The 23508-nt window shown below is 43.3% G+C and overlaps 1 protein-coding gene across 5 annotated transcripts in view; it reads right to left on the bottom strand.

The window, feature by feature from the left end:
* Window positions 1-23508, bottom strand: part of NELL2 (neural EGFL like 2) — a 1115698-nt gene that overhangs the window by 740249 nt on the left and 351941 nt on the right. For all 5 annotated transcript variants that reach the window (XM_078674276.1, XM_078674273.1, XM_078674277.1 and 2 more), the window contains one exon: window positions 3285-3387. In XM_078674276.1, the coding sequence (XP_078530402.1) occupies window positions 3285-3387 (103 nt within the window). The remainder of the gene's footprint in view (window positions 1-3284; window positions 3388-23508) is intronic.

Here is a 23508-nt window from a genome sequence, read left to right as displayed (position 1 = left end):
GACGGGTATCCAGAGATGCAAATGTCAGTGTTTCATTTAATCTTTTAGTAATCAAGGTAAAGTAGCGAACACAGTGCAGTTCGGTTGTGAATAATTATCACAAAAAATGGGTAATTTATACCTGCCAACTTGAACAAAAACCTCACCATGTGAGAAAGGGAACAGGGCCTTGGAAGGAGCCAGGCCTCGTGCCGAGAAGTACCTAAGAGGCACTTTTGAACCCCGCCCTGCCCCAAAGCCTGCCTTCCCCCCCCCAAAGACGCTTGCTGCGTCTGGTGCCACTGGCGTAGCTAGGGGGGGGAGAGGGGGCAGTGGGGGCGGTCCGCCTCAGGCGGCACTATTTTCGGGGCAGGTGCCATGCAGCACTGACGGCCCATGACGGCGGCCTTTAGAATTTATTTGCGGACACTGACACAGTGTCCCCAAATACATTATAAAGGCTGCCGTCATGGACCATCAGTGCCGCACGGCCGCCGTGTATGTGGGTCCCAGAGCCATCAATATTGTAGGGTGCGAAAGCGCTACCAATGATGGCTCTGGGAATCATTTTGGCCAGCCCCACTGCGCTGAATGCGCAGCAGTGACGTGCACCATCACCGTGCGCGGGATGATCGATTTAATTATTCTGTGACTGGGAGTGAAAATTAAGAAAAGATAAAGCGGATTTAGGGCCGGAGCTCCCTGGAATTGATGCCGCCCGCCGTAGTTTGGCTGTCCTCAATATACATGCTGCTGCCCTGTCGTGTATGTATGGGGCACGGCGGCAGGGGTCATTTTGTGTCTGCTGAGTGTCTTCAATCAAAACTCACTCAGACAGCTAGCATGAGCGTGCACACTCTGCTTAGCTCCATTATGAAGTTAGTAGCAAGTGGCAATCATGACTGCGCAGCTCTCACGGTGCACCTGGAGCTCAGGAGAACACCAGACCTCAGGATCATTTGTCAAGTATTGCCGGGGGTCCCGTTGCCGAGGGGCAGGGCCTGCAGACTTGCATGCGCCACTAGCACCAAACTCTGCAGGTGACAAGGGTTGGCAGCACCCGTTGGGACTTCACGGACTCAAGGCACCACTGTAATTAAGGTAATTTATATGCATGTTAAATTGCAAAGCTGTTCTATCATTATTTTTATGTACTGGTTAAACTGTAATTTGAAAGTGTTATATGGTGTGCCATGGTGTTTTTTAGTCTCTGGTACTGGGTTGATTTATGACTAGTGCGGCGCGATCAGGTTGACGTGAGAGAGGGCCTTGAGGTCAGTAAAGGCATCTCGTTCGATCCTTTAGTGGCGATCGTAGCATTAATTTCAATACTTTATAACCTTGTGGTCATGGTTGAATTCTAATTCAAGACTTTCGAAACTAAAATGCCCAGGAGTCCGACAGAAATTCATCTCTATATTCTATTTCCCAGCATGCCTTGTGTCCTTCTGATGCAGTTAGGAAGTTCAGGAAGTTTCAAAGTCCTCAAGGATTTTTAGCAGGTACCGAGAATGGAATGAAGTGAGAGCTTGCACATGCTTTGAGGGATGGTGGAATTATGGGCCATGGGCCTGAGGGCTAGGGATTATTGTCGCCATGAAATGCTTTAATTGTACGTGTTTATTTTTAGGAAATTACGTCTTTACAGTGGTTTGAAGCACTCGTGTGATATTTGCACATGCACAAATCTGTCAGAAGTAAAATAATATAGCAAAGCAATAACTTTTCTGTAATCCCAACATCTATATTTATCAAACCACTAATAACATTGACATTCAGTGACTTTTGCCTCCTTATTTGTACAAATCAAACCCAAAAACCTTTAAATAACATATTTTACATTCAATTACTTTATTTCAAAACTATGTATAATGATGTTTTGTAGTGTGTTACAGACTGTATCAATATTACGTTTTTTGTACGTAGTTTCTTGATGGGTAATTTTTAGAGAAAGTGGCTATTTCCTTAGCAAGCTTCAGTGTATTAGAAACACGCTACTAATCTGTGTCTAGCCTGCAAGACCCAGATTTAGTTCATATTAGGACCTCCACAACCATTCTTCTTCCCAAGGTCGAAATTCATTACAATGGTGGGTTGGTGGTACAAAAAAAAAACTTATGAGCGAACACTCATGAAAACCGCAGAAAACACAGAAACAACAACAACTGTGCGGTCACGCAGTCTGACTCTGCAGTGCTCTGCTCAATTTTCAGCTGCCTACCGTTAGCACACTTTAGTTCGGTGAGTTTCTGAGCATTTTGTCTAGTGGCAGATCTCACTGATCATGAAGTAATGCAGAGGGATCGTGTGCCTGCCGCAAAGAATGTATACCATGCAGTTCACTAAACTGCATTTTTATGTGGCTATCTCAGTGAGTTGCTGCATTTGTCACAGAGCTTCTTTGGTTACTTGCAGTTCATAAGTTACAAACCTAATAGCACAATTGCATATGAACTCCCATCAAGGAACTGCATTAAAATTGCATTTTATATGTTACAACATTATTTTTCTCTCCAGTCTTTAATTATCCTAATGTTATTAAAGGGTTTTGTTTGGATAGAAATACATTCTTGGATGGGCACGCATGTAGCTAGGGATCACAAACCAGGCTGGAAGATACTGAATGTGGTGATGAGGAATTAGGTTAATATGGTTAAATATACATGGTAACGTTATGACGTAAAGCATGCCAAGAATGTCAGAACACAAAAGCAGTGTGCGATTTCTCTAAGTCACTTGGCCTTGTGTAAAATGAACTTCTATATATCAATAACAAGCTGGAGGTTTTTGTCTCGATAGACCCAAGCTACACGGTTGACTTCATTGGGGGCTCCGGAGCAAATACGTCCTTTTTTCCGCAGCCCCCCCCATCCGCAATCTGCCATGGGCGGCAATCTGAGGGATAGCCCAGGACGCCAGAAGCTTTAGCTACGCCACTGTCTGGTGCCGATGTCTTCGGGTGTTTTAACACCTCTTAATGCATGTCAGCAGTTCAAGGCCTCAGAAAACGAGCTGGAAAACCTCTATTTAAGGTGGTTGTCAGCTCGTTTTCCCTGCCACGAGATATCGTCTCCTCACCGGGTGATCGTGCGATGGGAGCACATATCCTGTATCACACAGTGGCACAGTGTGAGCTGGCAGGTATGCTAGTTTGTAAATTAGAGCACTCAACAAATTAGACTCTGATCACAATATTTCAGAGTCTGAATCAAATTCTAATGCAATCTCTTCACTTTGATCGCCGAGACTCAACAACATGCAAATTCTTTACAGCAAACACAACAGTCAGGCATGATCTCACTTACGTTGGCATTCTTTGCAGCACTTGCCATCTACGTAGGCAGGAACATTATCCAGTGGGCAGTCTGGTGTTGGGCAGATCACAGTCTCACACTGGATGGTGCCATTCTGTGGAAGAAAAGGTCATTTTCAGATTCTGGGTGCAATATGACATGCTTTTGTGAAACCATTTTCAGACTAGTCCACTGGGCCTGTTTTTATAAGATTACTATATTTCCAGTGTCTTTACTTATCTGACATTGATTCCTGGTTTACAAAGCCAAAGGCACGGGTTCGAAAGTTGGGAATTTGCGTCTATAGGAATGTGCCTCAATTTGGAGCGTTTTTCCAACTTTTCATGGATTGACAAATAATGTCAGGAATAGTGCAGGAAATCTACCAAACGGGAGCTCCTGAAGTTCTGGAATTACAAGGCAATTTGTCCAACTATAATGCACTTAGGTGTTCAAATTCATCTGTTTAAAAATGCTATATCACAACCTCTGTTCACAGAATGGGTGGAATTTTACATTTGTGAAGTACACGCCTGAAAGCTCACATCATATATCTGCCTTCCTTCGAAGTTCCCTAAATGCAGGCTTTTCATGATTCAGGCACTAGTGCAAATATGGAATCACATCTCAGAGTAGACATTGGCAAGGAGCCCTCCTCTCTTTCTGCCTGAACAACTGAAGGGTTTGGGTGTCTCTCAAGGCAAAAGAGGGACATGGAAACAAAACCGGCACAGTATGCAACCGTAGAAACACCTTCTGAATGAGACAATCTTGTCCTCTGAGACGCTCTTATACTTGGGAGAAGGCTCTGAAACCCTCTCCTGTGTAGGGCCATGTGATGTGGAAAAAATAACCTCCCATGGAATAGGTGCCCACCAGCACCGTCAGAATATGAGGTCTGGGGAGGCATAGTTTAGCTGCTCACAATGTCTTAACATCCTTTATAAAATGCTGCATTCCCCTAATGCATATTTTTGACATTCTAGATTCTTCTTATATCATATTATTTCATTTATTATTATTATTTTTATTAGTAGTAGTAGTAGTAATGGTAAATGTACGGTAATCACAAAGAGTCCTTTTTCCCCACGAATGTTCATCAGATGAATGCAGATTATCTGTAAAGGCGAAGGTCTCCCACTGACAGTGCCAGCTGTTGCCTAGATGCAATTTTCTCTTTGGTCCCTAAAGCTCCATAATAATTTCCATTTTTGGCTCCGTTTGAGGGGATACTAGTATGAAGGAACACCCCAAACTGTAAATCAAGTGATCCTGGAAGCCAGGAGACTGGCCTTGTCATCCTGTAATACCATAGGGGTCATTCACCTTGACCCACTCACCCTAGGCCCTTGGGTTCAGTACAGAAGTTCAGTCGGTGAAATGGCTGCATCCAGAGCGATGCAAGTGACCGCTTGTAACACAGACACCTTTCATGTTTTTTAATTAATTAAATAGTTTTGAACAATATGTGATTTTGAGTGCATTAATGATAACTACCGCTGGAATGTATGCAATTGGAGAAGTGGTTGTGATGATGCGCCATTCACTTCCCATTAGGCCTACAATATCTGATCGTGCACATCTCTTTTGATAAATGGTGTGTGAAAAATGGAGAACGGGTTCTGTCCACAGAAACAACAAACAGAGCATCGTACACTTCCAGTGGTCAAGAGCCAGCATGGCCGATTTATACAAGAATTTCCCCTGGGGCAGTCTTTTGTTGAGATCCTTTTGTATGGTGGCACATCTCTTGACTGTATCTTGGAAGCTGACACACTTGCCCTACCCATCATACACTGTGAGGAGAGAAAACATCTCCCAACCTGACTGGGTGGTTTCTTAGATACAACAATGCACTTTGACGGTTAATATAAATTGGAAGCCAATGTTGGCAGGTTGCACTGGACCCTGAAAGTAATATAATTTGATAAGTAGACAGTGAGAATTTGATTTTAACACTTTTTTTGTGTAATTATTAATAGGTAGCGCCAATTGAATTGTTTTTTCACCTTTTCTTTGAGACCCAAAAAACCAACAGCCAAATAAAATCAAATTTCTAAGTATGGGCCCAATGTACAATGGGAAGTTCACAAATCAGAATGGATGCAACTTTAAGGATGGAGGCCCATGTGGCACAGCAGACCTCTGCTACTGTTTTCGTATTCCTAACATATCAATTTGTTTTTTAATGCAGCCCCTGCTCCTTAAAAGAATAGGTGTTAAATTTTAAAAGCATTTCAGCATGCTGGGAATTCATCATGGGTATCATGCAGTGGACCACTGCCTGCTCCCTCAGAAGCCTCCCAACTTAATTTTCAAACAGGAAGCTGTGCCAATGGGACTGCTTTTCCTTTGTGAATCACATGCCACCCTAACGTTGGTGTTGGTATATGGTAAATGGTTTGCAACTGCAATTGCAGTCTTAGCCATTGATATATTAAATTACAACTCACCCTCATACTTGACATTCTGAAAGTTTTCCAAAACCCTTCAGTATGCTTTTCATCTCATAAAAGGGGGCTTCCACAGTTCAAAAAGATTTTGTTGATCACAAATACTATGTTTTTGAATGGCAGATAATATATACTTTATGAGATGTGGGGAGGACAGATATACTTGTGTCACATTTTCTTAATAGGTATAGCAGCATATATAAAGGCCAAGTTAAATCTCTCCTTACAGTAAATGGTTAATGTTCAATCCATAATATAGAGTAATCATCAATATCTCTATGCATCTCCACATCTTGAGTGTTATGTTCCCCAGATCAGACAGGCACTTAGAAGTAGAGGGAGTTAGAAAAGAGCAAGCCAAATGTTTCATTTTTTACTTTTTGCACAATTGAAATGTCAATCTAATGTTGTTTAGCTCTATTTATTGAGCAAGATAATGATTGCTTCCAAATGCAAAAAGATTTTCAAAAATGTCATGTATGTTAATGCTCTGATCTGCAGCTTGTTCAAGTAGGAAATTGGGTTACTTATTGGGGGTGGGGGGCTGAAACGATATTCAAGCAGCAACCACAATTGTTGTCAGGGTCAAGTAAACCCCAAATTAACCATCTGGTAGCTTGGCACAAAGCAGTCAGGCATACCTTAGAGGCAATGTATAAAGTATTTATACAACACTTCAAATGTCAATAAAGGGAAAACACAACACAAGAAAAAGTCCAGCCATTTTTTAATTAAGAAAAATAGAGTAAAAGTTAATAAACTATTTGAGACGAAAATGACAAAAATCCAATCACTAGAGCCTGAGATATGCAATTTCAAAAATGTAAGTGAAAATAGTACTTAGAAGCACAAAGCACTTCCTGTGGGTGTCTGGTAATGCCAGACCGGGATAAATATGCAAGTTTAGGCTGACCTCAATGGAGCAAAGGCCAGCTACAGGGACTAAGTTAAGCCTGCTAAACAAAATACGTTAAATCTTGGTTGCAGAGTGTTGCAAGATCAAGCGTTGAGGATGCGTCGTGCAGCGGCGGTTTTTAGGTTCTGCGGAAGGGGATACAAGGTCCTGGGGAGGAGATGCATCATGCAGCTGTTGTTCCGATGAAGCCATTGATGAGGTTTCGATGCGTGGTCCTGCGTCATCATTGAGGATGCCATTGACAAAGGTTTGTGATGCAAAAACCTACATCGGAGATGCTCTGCGCAGTGACAGTTTCAGGACTCTGCAGGCTGCTATGTAAGGTCCTGCGTTGGGGATGCATCATGTAGTGGTAGTTCCGATGTGGAGCTGAAAAGTAGTACATCACACAGGTTTCTTCTACCCATGAGACTACATCTCAGCTGGCTGAACACCTTCGGGGCTACTTCTAAGGGTCTAGGACTAGGGTGGAACCTCTTAAATTGCAAGATAAACAGCAGGCCGAGTCCAGGTGCTGGTTCAAGGAGATGGAAGTCTTTTCTGTCCATGAGGCTCTGATCAAGCTTCCAGCCAACTAGGCATTGTTGTTGGTCTGGTGGTCCTGGGTTCAAGTTGCAGGTCCAGTAATTCTTATCCAGGTAGCAGGGAAGTAGTGTAGTAGGAAAGCAGAGTAGTAGTCCTCCTTGCAGTAAAACAGCACACCATTGCTTCTGAGTCTTCCATAGGTTTAGAGGTGTGCTAAAGACTCTGACGGTCCAATATTTATACTGGGTGTCAGCTTTGAAGTAGTAGAAGGTTCTGGATGTTTCCACCCCCAGAGGTGTTTGGAATGTCCTGCCTCCATGCCCTGGCCACAGCTTGTCTGGGATAACAAAAGACTAGTGTCAAACCCTTTGTGAGTATGCTGAGGCAGATTGTTTGTAATGTGAATGTGTTGTAGCTGATGGCTCCTACCCCCTATCACAGTAGTTCACAAACTGTGCATCACAGCAACCCGGTGCGTCGCAAAAACCATCTAGGGGCCACGCACTTACATGTGCTGAGCACACTTCATCGTGAATTACACCAAGCTCTAGAGTGAAGGCCAGGTGAGTTGTGTCTGGTGACCGCTAGGTAGTGCACTTGCTGCCTTTTGACTACGTACTGGAGAGAAGGAGACATTAAAGCAGGCAGTCTTCTCTTCTGCTAAAACCTGCAAGTGGTTTGAGTAACATATGTAACTCACTCTGACAGGTATCACACCAGGCCACACCAGAATATAAACACCCACAGCCCCAGAAGAAATTGTCAGATACACATGGACTGGATAGCAGACTACACCATAGCATCTTCTTGCTGAGTTAGCCGCAAAGGCAATGTTCTCACCGGCTGTAATTGCAGATTCAATCGCAAGCACTGGAGAGGTGAATAGTCAAATCACCATAATGATGAAAACAAAACATACTGGGGAGTGTCTTCCAAAGACAGGCAAGTTGTAAACTCCCATGGGCTAGTACAGGTTCCATTGTCTTTCATGTTTACATGCGAAGTATATGGTTCTTGCACTATTCCGGATGACTTCAGGATCTGGAAGATGTATCCTTTTATTCCATGACCGCATTGATCTATGCAGTGCCTGGACCTCTGTAGTGACACAGACCCAGTGTTACAAGTTACTGTGGCGCTTTCAACAACAGCAACCAAAAGGGGCTGAGAGAAAAAGGAACTCCTGACATTTAAAGAGCTGCTGTACATTTAAATGTATTGGGAGGGGTGAGTGCGACCGTTTGTTACAGATGTTTAGCTTCACAAAAGTGAGCAGATGTTTTGATTCCCGCAGTAGAGTACAACGGAGCGGGCATTTTGAGAGTTCATTTTAAAGCCTGCAGTGACCCCTGCAAGAGAAATTGGTGATGTTTAACTGATGCAGAACAGGGTAAAGAGCCAGTCTTTGAAGTGTAATCATACGCATTTTATAATTGTTCTTCCAGTTCGCCTTTCTCTGAGAATTCTTGCCTACAGGAAACTGGTTTGGAGGAGAAATAATTTGTGGGAACTGAGAATCTAAGAGAAGTGGGCGCTTATCACAGCGTGGACTTTCTCCTTTCGGCAGGAGTCCTCCAGTGAGGTTAATGATCAGCCAGGAGATATAACTGACACGGTACCTCAAAGCTGGCTCTATTGTTTTGAAAAGAGAACAATCCTTGACATTCCTCTGGAAAGAGCAACTCACCCATGCACACGAGCCCGGAATGAAACTTCATCCATGTGAATAAGTGGCACACTCATTTGCAGTACACTGTTTTCACACACGATAAGTACATGAGCATAATTAATTTAAAAAATCCAGATCTTTTATTGCAAATAAAACAGAGATGACAAGCTTTTAGTTGTCAGCCTATATGCCATATTTCTTTTGATACATGAACCAATCAGTTGTTTAAGAGGGAGAGGGTTGATGTGACTAGGAACAAAAATGGACAAATAAGGCACAGGAAGAATCTGGAAAGTGGAACCAGTGGACATGTTCATCTGAAATATTGGAGGAGCATGTAAAGTAGTGGTTACCAAACTGTGCTCCGTGGCAGCCTGGTGTCCCTTGCTGGTTTTGGGTGGGATTAAAATGGAAGTACTACAGAGACCAGGCTTACATCTCCCCACCAAAATAAGTAATGTAATGGGGAGCTGCGGCCAGAGGACAATTGGTCAAGGAAGCCGCAGCTCAAAAAAGTTTGGGACCAATTGCCCTATCAAGACAGAGATGGCACATCTTGCCAACACCTATACCTCTTCTGTCTCACTGTCTGGGAGCAATGCCCATAGACCAGCTGCCACATACATCAAGTCATGTGACCCAGGATTCAGGCTGCAGGCACCAAATGGTTGGGACAAAAAAATGCCAACTTTTTAAAAGTGGCATTTTCTATATTGTGACTTAAAATTGGACTTTCCATTACAGAGGGTTTTAAATTAGAATTGAAATTGAAAGTTATCACTTATTAAATGTAATAAGGTATCCAATGTTATCCTGTGAGGGAGGCAGGTGTTGCAAAAGTGAACAAAAAAATTTAGGAGTTTGTACTGCCAGCACATATAAAGGTTTACAGTGCATGCCCAACTTTTTATATACACTGCACCTGCCTCTTGGGCGGTTTAGGGTCTACTTTAGGGGAGACAAATATATACTAAAAAGGAAGGGTTGGGACTGGCAAAAGGCTTAGTTTGCCAGGTGGAAATGCCAGTTTAAAACTGCACACACAGGCAGAAATGACAGGCCTGAGATATGTTTGACAATCTACTTAGTTGGTGGCATAGTTAGTGCTGCAGGCCCACTAGTAGCATTTAATTTACAGGCGCTGTGTACATGTAGTACGATTTTACTAGGGACTTTTCAGTAAATTAAATGTGCAAATTGGGTGAAGCCAATGTTAGTATGTTTTATGGAGTGACCACACACACTTTAGTACTGGTTAACAGTGATAAGGTGCACAGAGTCCTAAGGCCAACTAAAAGGAGATCAGCAAAGATGGAGGAGTAAGTCAAATATTTGGGGGAAGACCACCCTAAGGCTGATAGGTCTAACAGTTCACTACATCCACCTTTTCACGGTACAGCTTTCAAAGGTCAGACTGGCAGAATGACCAAAATTCAACAAAACCCTTAATTTTTAAAAAGTCATTTGATCACTCCTGTACCTTTTATGACAAAATGCATCCTACTTGTATTTGTTAATGCAAACCAGCAATAAAAGCAAAGTAATTGTATAAATGTGCATTTAAATTCAACTTTTGTTGGACCCAATTTCTATTTAATGCAGAATCAGACTTTTGCTACCCATTCTTACATTTGAGAAGCTTAGTGGTTTTGAATCCACAAGACCTTTCTGAATATGGCTATCCAAACGTGTTTGAAATATGTGAGAAGGAATGCCAATTTTATCTCAGGTTTTGACTTTGTTATTTAAAGACAAGAGTGGTAACTAATAGTTTTTGTTTCCTAAGCAATGGTGTTCATTCACTGAGCAATTGCAATTGAGGAAACAACCACATGTACTACCCTTCAAGAAAAATGTAGGACTTAAATGGATGCCTGGGGCACTTAATCCAGTGGGACCTTACCATCTATAAAGGCAACATCAGAAAAATGAACGTTGAGCAATATGGCTGTCAGTGGAGGAGTGACAGAAGTGTGGGATCTTTCAAGGGAGGCCCAGAGAAATTTTTTCTCCAAAGAAAGTTTCCTGCCTTCAATTTTCGTTTGGTTCATGAAACCTTCTTTCCTTTCTGCTCTCTTTTCTCCTTTTATCTTTTTCCTTCTTTGTTATCTTCTTTCACGCTCACTTGTTTTGCCTTTCACTTAAACTTTATTGTTGCAATTTTCTTCATTCCACTTTCCTTTCTCTTTGTAACCATGCTTCGTTCTTTTACCAACCTGTGGTCCAGCTCCCACAACTGAGTCTTTCTGTAATTTATTATCCTTCTGCTTTATTCGTCTTGTGACCAAGGAGTAACAGTTTAAACTTAAGAAGAGTCATATAAACTAATTTATTCTATGCACTGACAACGCTGCTCAAGCTTGTATAGTGGGTGCTTCACCATGCTCTTACTCCAAAGATATACTTTTTGATCAACTTTACATGTTTATTTTAAGTGCTGTCGCTAATTTATGGATATGTCACTTGATTTATAAAGCCTATGGATTTGCATTTTAGAATACATTAGCATTTCTTTGTGCAGAAGCAACCAATTTTCACAAACTGCTCATTTGTACATATGCTCCTGATCTGCACAAGATGGTTAATTGAATAGGTGGAGCTGGAAAATGAAGTGGCACGCAGTCCATCAACCCCATATCTCAACTCAATAAGCAAAATGGTAATGGCCAAATGAAAGACAATTTACATGATAGATACGCCAGGAAGAAAGTCAAGCCCATCAATTTGCTCTACTTTTTCCTTATAATGAAATGGGAGGAAATGTATTTACTAACCACATTATTCAGCATGTCTATCACTTTTCTCTGCCTCAGGAAGATAACATTTTGAAAGCAGAACGCTTAAGTGTTTCTGAAAGTATATCAATGTTGTTGTAGTCCCCCCATATTTTTGTGTCCATTATTGCTGGCTTAGAACTCTGTGCACTTTACAACTGCTAAACAGTACAATCGAACCTGTGTTTCCACCATAAAACATGCGCTGTGCATTGGAATTCCCTGGTTAGCTTATTTAACTTACATATGGGTCCCTAGTAAATGGTTAAAAAATACACCTATTCTATGGGAAATTAAGTGTCATATGTGAACCACAGTGTGAACATTCACCACCCACATATGAGACACAAAATGACATGACTGTCATGTGCACCACTATCCTCAAGTTGCGCTGTAAGGTAAATACACAGCAGTAAAACATGGCAGAGAAAATGGTTTAGTCATGTAGAAAATCCTATATTTATATATTCATGCATCACTCCTAAAATGTGCATTATAAGCCCACAGGGCTGAGTGTTAACATATATAAACATGGCACACAACAAATTAGGTTTATTGTGGCTTTGCAATGAAATAAAACCCAAAAGGTAGATTCACTGCAAAGGCAGTGATTTGTCCTCTGTGTGATTAAAATATGAATTCTACTTCTCCTGGGACAATGTTAGATACATAATTCAATTTCCAAAATCTGATTTAATAGTAACATCAGATTTCAGATATCTATAAGTGGAAAGTAACTTTGTAAAAATGTACTTTGTGCTGCGTGAGACAAAAGTTTTTTTAGAACAAGTTTGATATTAATGTTACCTCCAGAGAACCAAAGCCTTTTCTTTGGCCGAGACTCCGGCTCCCAAGACAATGGCCTGCCTCTCAGTCTGGGGAAAAAAGATGGTGTTTATTATTAGCCACTTAACTGGGATTATCCACCTGGGATGGGGATAGCTTTAGCAGTACATTATTGATTTGTCCAAGTGTCAAGTGGATTGTTTGCATATTTAAGGGGGACAAAACACAGGACTTCTGACTTGCAGAGGGCATCATATTAAAGTGACTGGGTTAGATTAGATATGGTGTTTGGAAGCCTGCCCTGTGGAGCTGGGAGCTGAAGAAGGGACCAGAAAGAACTTGTCCAGACATTTGTGAAAAGTTGGATGTAATACTTTTTCCCACCTCGGGAGGACCGGGACAAGGTGTTGAAGCGTGACCACAGAGGCTGCTCCCAAGGCTAATACAAAAACAGGTTCAACTAGCTCTGAAGGTTTTTCCACATTTACTGAAAGTGACTAGACTTGCAGTTAAAGTCGTGGACTGGATTAAGGCAGCAAATTTATTAAATTAGTGAAGCATACTCAGTTTTTACGAAAGCCTGGTCTGTATCACTCTGAGGTTTTGGTGCCAAAACCAATGGCTTCAGCAGAAGTAAGTGATGATGTATCTGACTTCAAGGCACCCTCACTGGTCACACCCTTGACCCCAACCCGGCTGAAGGATTTTTATTTACATTTCAGAGACTAAGTATAAAGATAAAAACTTTGACTGGGACAACTTGCTTGTTGTGTCCAACCCCAGGTCCATAGCAGTTGGCCTGAAATCATGCCTAGGCCGGCGTAAATTGTGAACTGTTTTTTTTCCAAAGGCCCGTTGACATGTTTTGAGGTGTTTTTTGTACAAAAACTTTAAAAATTGATATCTCAACGAGGTGGAGGCCAGCCATGAGGAAGATGGCCAGCTTTTAGTGTCCTGTGTCTTAGACTTCTTAAATTCGGTCCATTTTTAAGTCCAGGGACACAGATTCTCTTACCAGCACTGTACTATAGTTTATCTAGATGGTGAAAGCTGAAATCTCGGGCTGTCTGGTGCTACATGAAGAGCTGCACCATGACTTTCTCTGAGCCACCTCTGATACAGCTGACCACTGACAGCAAGCTTAGGCATCCACCATGCTGGAGCAGGAGCCGTGAACAGCATTCTTATTTTGTTGCCTTCCGTACATCATATGAAGGTCAACTTGGACTTGTGTACCTAAACTTTCAAAGTTGATATCTCAAGGTGGTGGAGGCCAGCCATGAGGAAGATGGCCGGCTTTTAGTGTACTCTGTCAGAGACTGCTCAAATCTCGTCCATTTATAAGGCCAGGGACACAGATTATCTTACCAGCACTGTATTATAGTTTATCTGTATGGTGAATGCTGAAATCTGGGGCTGTTTGGGGCTGCATGAAGACCTGCATCATACCTTTTCTTCTGATACAGCTGACAACTGACAGCAAGCTTAGGCATCCACCATGCTGGAGCGGGAGCCATGAACAGCCTTCTTATTTTGTTGCCTTCCGAACATTATATGAAGGTCAACTTGGACTTGGGTGTTGAGGTGCTGGTGTTGCTATTAACATATCGATATGGTCAGTCATCTCACCACAAGCTCCCTTCCTCCAGTCCAACACCCCAGGTGGTATATTTAGAATAAAATGGGGCACACAGCTTGTGGGAGATATAATTATTAATGGACAATATGCTGACCCTCACGTACCTGGGAGAAATCAACAAATAATGGCTGGTCTGTGCCTACTGGGTGTTGCCATCTTAGATTAAGAAGGCCAAATCTGATGATGTTATGATACTATCAATGATTAGCCATTCTGGTTTCCTGCTCACAGTCAACAGACAGGAGAAAAAGAAAAAAGCAATAAAGAAGTCAACCCTGAATGCCGTCTGGTGGCGGTTTATGAGAATTAACTTTGCGATCATTGGAACACTCACCTTCTTCAATTAATTAACTACATACAGCTTTCTTGCTGTATACAATAAAGCACCATCATATGCCTATCATACAGATACATACAGATGCCTGGAAACCAGGCTTCCATATAACTTCTTTTTTTTTCAGAAGCATTATCAATATTCAGTTACTCTAAGACTCACATTTGAGCTCGATAACATTAGATACGCTCACGAGTGAGCTAAAAATATTATGCCCATGATTAGAGCATTGGAGTCATCAACAACACATGTGATGAAAGAACTAAATTATATGCACTCCAAGATGACAACGCTTGTGGCACAAGAAAGAAGATTTAATAACTTAGAGGTATATGGGATGGAAGCCCCAGACTGGGGAAATTAAATTTGGAATCATAGGAAGGTGGTCATGGAACTAATACAGGAGTAGGAGGTATAATGTACAGCTATATGGTGTCCTTAGAGGTCTATGGGATGGAAGCCCCACACTGGGGAAATTAAGTTTGGAATCATAGGAAGGTGGTCATGGAACTAGATACAGGAGTAGGAGGTATAATATACAGCTATATGGTGTCCCCATCAATCATCACGTGCCTTCCCTGACACCAGCATGCATTCTAAATTCTTCAAACAGTAAAGAAACATGGTATGTATATGTATCTGTTTCAGTATACTTTGCAGGACATTTCTTGCCTCATGGCAATCCATAAAGAAAAAGGACATTAAATACGATCTTTTGAATCCTGCTGCAATATTAATGGTGATAGAAAGCAAACAGAATGAGTTCTAAGATCAGCAAGATCTAAAACTTCCTGAAAACCTTGGATTGCAGCCCATTGGATATATTGCCTCACTGTAAGCAAAAACACTCAATTAACACACCCTCTAGTGTTTCTGATTCTGACATCAAATTACCAACAACCTCCCACTCTAGTAAGAGATAGGTTGCTAGAGAATTGAATTTGGTAAATGCACCAACTAAAGTTAAAGACACATCTAGGTTCTTCCCACACCCTTAGAGAAAGATCATCTCCTCTAAAGTTTCAGCAATAGTATCCTTGTGTCTCAAATTAGAATAAAAATCATATTGTAGCTTCTTTTACATCTGTGGCATGAAGAATTGTTAGATGTAAAAGGGTCTAAACTGGCATTGATAGAGCTAGCTCAGACAACCCACGACGAAGAGCGTATCCTTATAAAGATCAAGTTCTTTGGAGTCAGTTGATCACTCTACTCATAATCTAGCTGAGTTATAACTATCCCCTGACTACCACATATTAAACATAGCAAACTTTGGCATCATGCATCCTACCTCAATTAACAAATCATATAATTCTGACACTGCATTTATTGTTTAATCATGTAAAATGTTGCTTGACCTCTTATTAGATACTGCACTTGATCCGCACTTACTGAACCCTTACGTATCTATCTATTGCTTCTACTATAACTATGCATGGCAACAAAGCTTTATCTCTCTGGTACCTAAATGTGAAAGGGTTCACAAATTATGTTAGGTGTAAGTAAGTGTTGAGTTTTTTTCATCAAAGAAACCAGATACGGTTTTGCTGCAAGAGATCCATGTCTAACACAGAGAATCTGCAACATTCAAATGAGAATGGGTCAGAACAGTGATAGCTGATTCTGGTTGAGAAACTAAAGCAGAGGCCTCGCCCTCTCAACACCTACAATACATGAAAAGCAGATTAGATTTTCTTACTCATAAACATCTACCTGCCAAAATTCAGGAAACATAAAGGACCCTGCAGGGTGATATCTGTAGGCCAAATTGACATTGCAAGGCCACACTACAATTATTGGCTCTGTATATTCTCCCCACCATGCAAAAACAGAATTTTATCAGATTAAATATACTGTTGGCTGAATTTGGTACCTGAGTGTAGGGGTCAGCAGCAACTGAAACCTATCAATAGCCCATATACTGGATCAGTTAGGTCGACCAGATGGGTGTAACAATAATGACAGAGGCCTACTTTAAGACCTGATGTCAGACCCCACTCAAGGAGACCCCTACAACCTACAGATAGGGAATATACATTTTGTCATGTCCTTATGGCACTGGAACAGAAATTGAATATTTTTGGCCCATACTAACATAATCTGAAAGATCAGTAGATATGATATAGGGGTCAGTAGTATTTCAGATCGTCCACAGATAATTTTTCATTTGGACCTAAAAATTGGGGTATCCAAAGCCAAAAGCTGGAGGACGGACACTCTGAGATATAAACTGCCTGAAAAGAAGAAACAATAACAAAGTCAATTTAGAGAGTACCTAAACTTCAGTGAAAGATCAGTGGACTCCTTAGAGCTCATGTAGGCTGCAGGAAAATCATACTTCCGGGGCTAAATGCATTGGCACGTGAAGCAACAGCCATAAAGAAATTGTTCTTGGAGTCAGAATATCAGAAACACAGGCTTAATTTTACTGCTAACCTACAGATGCTAATTTACAAATCCTTACCTCTAAACCATATGACCTAAAGGCTCTCTACTCCCTTCAAGCTGGTTAAAACTCATTATCACATCAAAGGATGTCACTATGAGAATAGAGAGAAAACTACAAGGCCCCTCGCTCTCTACAAAGAGATGCTTAATTCACATATCCAGTAATATATGAAAACTGACAAAAATGCCTTGTGTGCTCCATAGAAATACCGAAAGAGTTCACCTCATACTACTCCCCTTTATACACATCTGAAGCCCTGAGAGACGACAGATAGCTTTTATGGACCGACTACAGATACTGAGTCTTCCACCAGACCGCTGCGATAAATTAGACAGTTAAATCTCAGATGATGCCACTGCAGACACAATTAAATCAGTGTTTATCAGAGAAGCTCAGGAGAGGGTGGCTTTCCTCTAGAAATTTACAAAATAACAGCATAGATGTCATCCCCATTGCTGGGAAAGTGCATCTGATATTCCCTGGAAACTGAAGGAATCAAACCTGATTTAACAAATTAACACATTTTTTATTTCACTAATTCTCAAACCTGGAAGAGATTGCCTACATTGGGTGACCTATAGACCTATTTCTTTAATGAACAGCAAAATCAAATGTTTGGCTTAGGTCCTAGCTACCAGATTCAAAAAGTCATACCACTGCTTAACCACAAAAATTGAGTAGCATTTGTCCCTGGTCGGTCATCACAAAATCATATGTACACCTTCCTGCATCTTTTGCGGGTAACTTGATAAGAGGAAGGCTAACACATTTCCTTCTCCCTTGATACCAAAAAGGACTTTGGCAGAATGGAATGGAGGCACTTCTTGCAAACAGTGATAGGATTGGCTTGAGAGAGAGATTCATCTCAGTGACGAAAAGGTTATACTTTAACTACAGTAATATAATGAGATGTATGAGCTTTTTATTAGGACTGATAAAAATAGAATAAGGTACACGGCAGGGATGTCCTCTATCACCTCTACTTTTTCTTCGAGCCTTTGTTGAAGCTACCAAGTGCATTACCAATCTAAGCAGTGAACTCAAATTAATGTTGTATGCAGACAATATTTTGCGGGTGTTGACCATGTCTACTATCACCATAATGGAGACTATTTCAGAATTTTTGTTCTTTTCTGGCTATAAAAGAAACTGGGTAAAGGGTGAGCAATACCAATGAATACAAACTCTACTCTTAACTGTCTCATAGGCTACCCTTTCAATTGGATACCATCCAAAATGAAATATTTGGGAATACTGGTGAACAGTGATTTTTATGCCTGGAAAAAAGACAATCTGAAAATGTTGATAGAGCATATGTAACGAGAATTTGTGAAATGGGGAATATTACAGCTTTCACTTCAGGGCAGAATATGAATGATCAAAATGGTCGTGAATCCCTTATTTTAACTATGTTTTTTTATGATACCACTTAAAGTACCTCATTCTCTTCTAACTGCTATTGATAAACAGATTAAGGGCTATGGCGCATATGTACAAGGACTTAACGCCGCCGTAGAGTACATTTTTTTTACCTTATCGCCTTATTTACAAGTTGTCGCTAACCTCAGTTAGCGGCAGTTTTCTGGTAAAAGCTTGCATTTTTAAGATCGTCACTTCTGGTAGCGGGAGTGAACGAAAATGAGATGCATGGTAGGTGCTCCTGTGCAAAAACTGATGTTAAGTCAACTTTGTGATATTTACAAGGAATTCCTTGTATGGTGCAAAACCAAAAAACTGGCCCTAACTGAAGTTAGAGGCAGTTTTTAAGAACAAAAAATAGCTGGTCTTACAATTGGTGTAAACACTTGGGTCTTCGTTTCAGAAGGTTTTGGTGCTGGACAGCGCTGCAAGGACAGCCTGCAACAAAACTACAGGACAGGAATGCGCACCATCAATAAGATAGGGCGCATTCCTGGGCCTCATTCATGAAAAGTGTTGCATCGCTGTGACGAAACTGTATTGCAACACTTTTCACTACGCCCTTCTTGCGACACCATGGATGTACAGTATTCACTGTACGGCACTCCATGTCCCAATTAATGACAGATAGGTCTGGAATCCTGATGTATCTGTCAGCGCTAAAGTCACGCATTGCTGCAGCTGTATCACAAGCATGGCGCAACTCTAGCTATGAATGGGGCTAGGCCATCCCTGTGGCACTGCGTCACCCTTACGCCTTCCATGAGGCAGGCACAAGGTACTAATGCAGGGGTGTCCTACAATTGTCGTAGTGAAATCTGAGGGATTTCACTGTGCCACTCCTATGATCCTTTGTTGTGTGGGAATGCACACCCTGCATACATCATACCTGATGCAGGTATAATGTGGCACAGTGCTTCACAAGGTCACGCATATGCCTAGATGCTTCACTTTGCAAATACGTCGCAATGTGATGCAAGAATCATGCTACAAGTACGTCAAGAAAATGACGCACTGGCAGGGTGAAACTGTCAGAAGGGGCTCATGAATAAGACTTCTGTCTTTTTCCCCTACCTTAGTGCACAATGGCTGCCATGCGTCAACGCAGGCACCCTTGTGCCATGGTGCAAGGTTGACTGTGTTGCAGAGTTGATTGATGTTGTGGCTACATCATTTCTCTAGATGTCTGCAGGGCGCCTGGACTAGTCAAGGGCGGGAGTGAACCAGTTGTCTTTCTTGGAGTGTTGTTTGCCTGGTCTTTTCTTACAGGGTGCCAGGGTGTCGGTGCAGTTAGAGATCCATCGGTGGAGGCTGCGCACTGTGGTGTTGTCATCTGTGGTGGTGAGGGAATTAACGAGAAGTTCTTCGTTGGCCTTGATCCAGCCGCGAGGGGAGCGATGATGGTGGTGGTGTATGGTGGGCATGGTGAAGATGTGATTTATACAATGATGGTCGGTATAGGAGAGTCTGGTGGTGTGGCTCCGTTGAAGTTCCCACTGGCGGAGAAGACATGCTCAAGCGTGTGTCCGGCTTTGTGGGTTGGTGAGGTGACTAGCTGCTTGAGTCCGATGTTGGTGAGGTTTTCCAGGAGGGCGGTGGTGTTCTGGTCACTGGGGTTGCCCAGGTGGAACTTCAGGTCTCCGAGTAAGATGTAATCGGTGGATGGGAGGGTCTGCGGTGCAATGAGGTCTACTATGGCATGGGTCCCTGGCCCAGGGGGCCTGTATATAAAGGTGCCACAGAGTATGGCATTGGGGTTGGTCAGGATCTGGAAGTGGAGGTGTTCCATGGTCACTGGAGAAGTGTGGAGAAGCGGAGAAGCGTGGTTCAGTAGTCAGAGGCGGCAGACCCGGAAGCTGAGATCAGCCGTGGACCAGGGTTCAATTCCCCGCCTCGGCGGGTCTCGGGCACAAAAATTCCACGGACTCGACAATTCTCGCTCCGGTGCCTACTCGACTCACGGGGTCACACTCTGCGACTCTGGGCAATAGCTTGCTTAATCTCCACTACGGCCCCTCGCGGCGGGATGCCTGGCTTTCACCTTGTGAATACCCTGCCGGGGTATCTCACAGGGGAATACCAGGACGGGTTCCCTAAGCAAGCGCCTTGAGACCCCTGGGTGATTAGTGCGCTATATAAATCGAAACACATTTACATTTACTGTTACGTCATTAGAGTGCGTGGTTACTTGGAGTGTGCTTTTGTAGACAATGCAATGCCTCCTCCTGAACGGTCGTGGTGGTCCTTGAGGGCAATTTAGTAGCTGTCAGGGATGGCAATGGCAATGGCGATATCCGGTCCGGAGCAGAGGTTGGTCCAGGTTTCGGAGAAGAAGAAGGATGCAGTTCAGCCGGTCTGGTGCATTGTTGGTCGGCTGGATGGCAGGAGGCACTGGTGTGCTGATGTGATAGAAGGTGTATTCGGAGTTTTGACAGGCGCAGGGTTCAAGAGAATTCTACAGCATTGCTAGATGACAGGTGGTGTGGATTCCGGGGTTGATAGCGAGGAGGGTGCTGGCGTAGTAGCGGTGGAGTGTCCGAGAGGTAGGGTCCTTTGTGGTGGGTGCGGTCCAAGGGCGGACAGACGCAGACCCGCTCTCCTATGACTTGCCTTTGGCACACCAGTGGTACACCCCCTGCACAGGCCACACAGTGGCTGCCATTGACTAGTGCTGCAGGGGGGACTGGAAAGCTGGGATGCGGGAAACACGAGAAAGGACTCTGGAGGGGGTGGGGATTTTGGGGGGGTGAGTGGGGGTTGTTAATATTTTTTTTTAAATAATTCTTACCTCGAGGCCGGATCCCGCGTCTCCTGTGCTCCTACTCTCCTGAGTCTGCCTCCAGGAACAGGAAGCAGGCAGCCAGGCTCCCTCCCCTGAGCCAATCACAACGCTGCAATGCGGTGTTGTGATTGTTCTTGAGCGCCGTTCGACCAGGGGCTGGATGGGTGGCATGTTCTTCATGCAGGCTGTAATGCAGCCTGCATTTTTTAACAGGGAAGTGCACATGACTGCTTTGGGCGGCCTGAACGTGCCGACTAAACAGACATTGCACACTTGAGTGGACATACCACTTTGCCCCTCAGCCTGAGTAGAGCAGCCCCATCCACCCTCCCACCCGCAAAGGAAACATAGCATGAGTACATCAGAAAGTTATCATCATGTTATTATTTTTCCTCTGCTTGCACTGCTTGAAAGAAGTGGGGCAACACTTTTCCACCATAGCGGATATGCCGCCACTAGGGGTGTGTCACCCACAGGTGCTAGGCCTGGGCGATTCAACCCCAGGTCCCTCCGCTATGCATTCCACCTTCTTCTCACCTGGACATTGACACTGTGGTGCAATCCGCTACACTCTTGCCAAATCTGTAACTCAGCCAGCAGGAGCCTCAGCCAGGTGGCATTTCACAAGCCTGGGGACAGCAGTCACTGCCAGGTCCGCTGGGGAATCTCCCGATGCAGGCGATGCAACAGGGCCCCCTCCACAGCCTCCACAGCGTACAACATGCGCAACATCATCCGGCCAGTGATGCAGAGAGGCGCCACCCACCATTGGTAATCTTCGGCGTGCACCCCAGTGTAGTGGTGGATCGTAGTATGCGAAGCAGACCTCTCTTCATTGGTGCGCAAGAGCACCTCTACCATTCACAGCTCCAAGGGGCGCAAGGCGGTCTTCTCACACAGGTCAGCAATGTGTCTCCATGCGACATGCCAGACTTCACCACCAGGTTATTGTGATCGCCAATGCCTCAATTTCCACTACCATGTGCCAGCAACTCCACAGCACCCCTGCATCTCACTCTGGGGCCAGACACAGGCCCAGAGAGGCCTTTGGGCCCCGGGGACTGTCCGCGCTTTCAAGGTTTTGGATGCCAATGTGTTGCAAGGAGTGCGCAATGATTAGTGATGCATCACTGGTTTTGCCCAGCGATGCGCCTCTTTTCATGATTGGACTCTGGCTGGTCAACTTGGCTGTTGGGGGGTTTGGTGGGTTGTTGATCTGTGCTGCACTTGGTCCTGGCTGCTCCAATCTGCATTCCATTGGTTTTGTATCCATTTTTTCATTGGGGGTGGACTTATAGGCTATTTTTGCCTCTAGAGGCAAAAACACTCAAGTTAGGCTGACTAACATAAGTTTTTTGCCCACAAATTGGCCTTCACCAGTTTTCACCTGCTAACGCCTGAATTTGTATCGCCTTCACGCTAGTTTTCACATCAGTTTTCACCATAGCTACCTGGAACTATCGCCATGTAGCGACGTATTGGACATACATCGCTAACAAGGCAATAGTTTTTGGTGATAGGCCGCGTTAAGTAAACAGCCGCTAGCTAGCGTTAGCATTAGTTAGCTACAGTTCTTGTACATATCCCCGAATGTTTGGCAAGGAGAAAAGCTAAGGATAGCCATGTTCAGATTGTTATCTGCAAAGTCCTTTGCAGCACACAGAAGAACTGTCATTACCACAGATTGAACTTTATCATGCAGCTTAACACCTAACACAACTGGCATATCATTTTTGTGGTGAACTGGAAACCCTTTGCTGGGTGATCATAGAAACCTCCATGCAAAATAGTACAAATGGCCCGCAATTACTATACAGAGGACACGCATCAAAGGACACATGATTCACACTTCATGGCTATGCCCGATACTGAAACATTTCTGGTACTCGGTCTCCAACAGAATACAAATGAGACTCCCATAAACCTCCCTATGGAGATTGCACTCCATGATACATGTGAAATTGTAGGGATCCTTAACTGTAGTAAAATCACCTGGATTCTGAGCTTGCTATAACCAAACTATGGGCCTCATTTATTAAAAGTGACACATCGCTGCGTGAAAATAGCCATGCGTCACTTTTCATTCTGCCCTCCTTGCGACATGCTGAATGCGTCATATTTACAGTATGATGCATCATGTTGCAAGGAGCTACAGATACCTCAGTATTTCTGACGTATCTGTAGGCGCAAAAATGATGCATTGCTGGAGTGTGTCACGAAAGTGACGCAACTTCAGCAATGGGTCATTTAACATGGGCAAGTCCCATTTCAATGTGCTTGCATCAGTCTTACGCCTGCTGTGAGGCAGGCGTAAGATATTGACACATTTGCATCCTAGAAGTGGCGCAGTGAAATCTCATAGATTTCACTGAGGAACTTCTACGAGGCTTACTTGCGTCAGAACGCCCAACCTGCATACATTATGCCAGGCGCAGGTATTATGTGGCGCAGGGGTTTACAAAGTGACGCATCTACCTAGATGCGTCACTT

The sequence above is a fragment of the Lissotriton helveticus genome, chromosome 1_1, assembly GCF_964261635.1.
Source record: "Lissotriton helveticus chromosome 1_1, aLisHel1.1, whole genome shotgun sequence".
NCBI classification, from domain to species: domain Eukaryota; kingdom Metazoa; phylum Chordata; class Amphibia; order Caudata; family Salamandridae; genus Lissotriton; species Lissotriton helveticus.
This window is presented reverse-complemented; position numbering and strand designations above follow the sequence as displayed.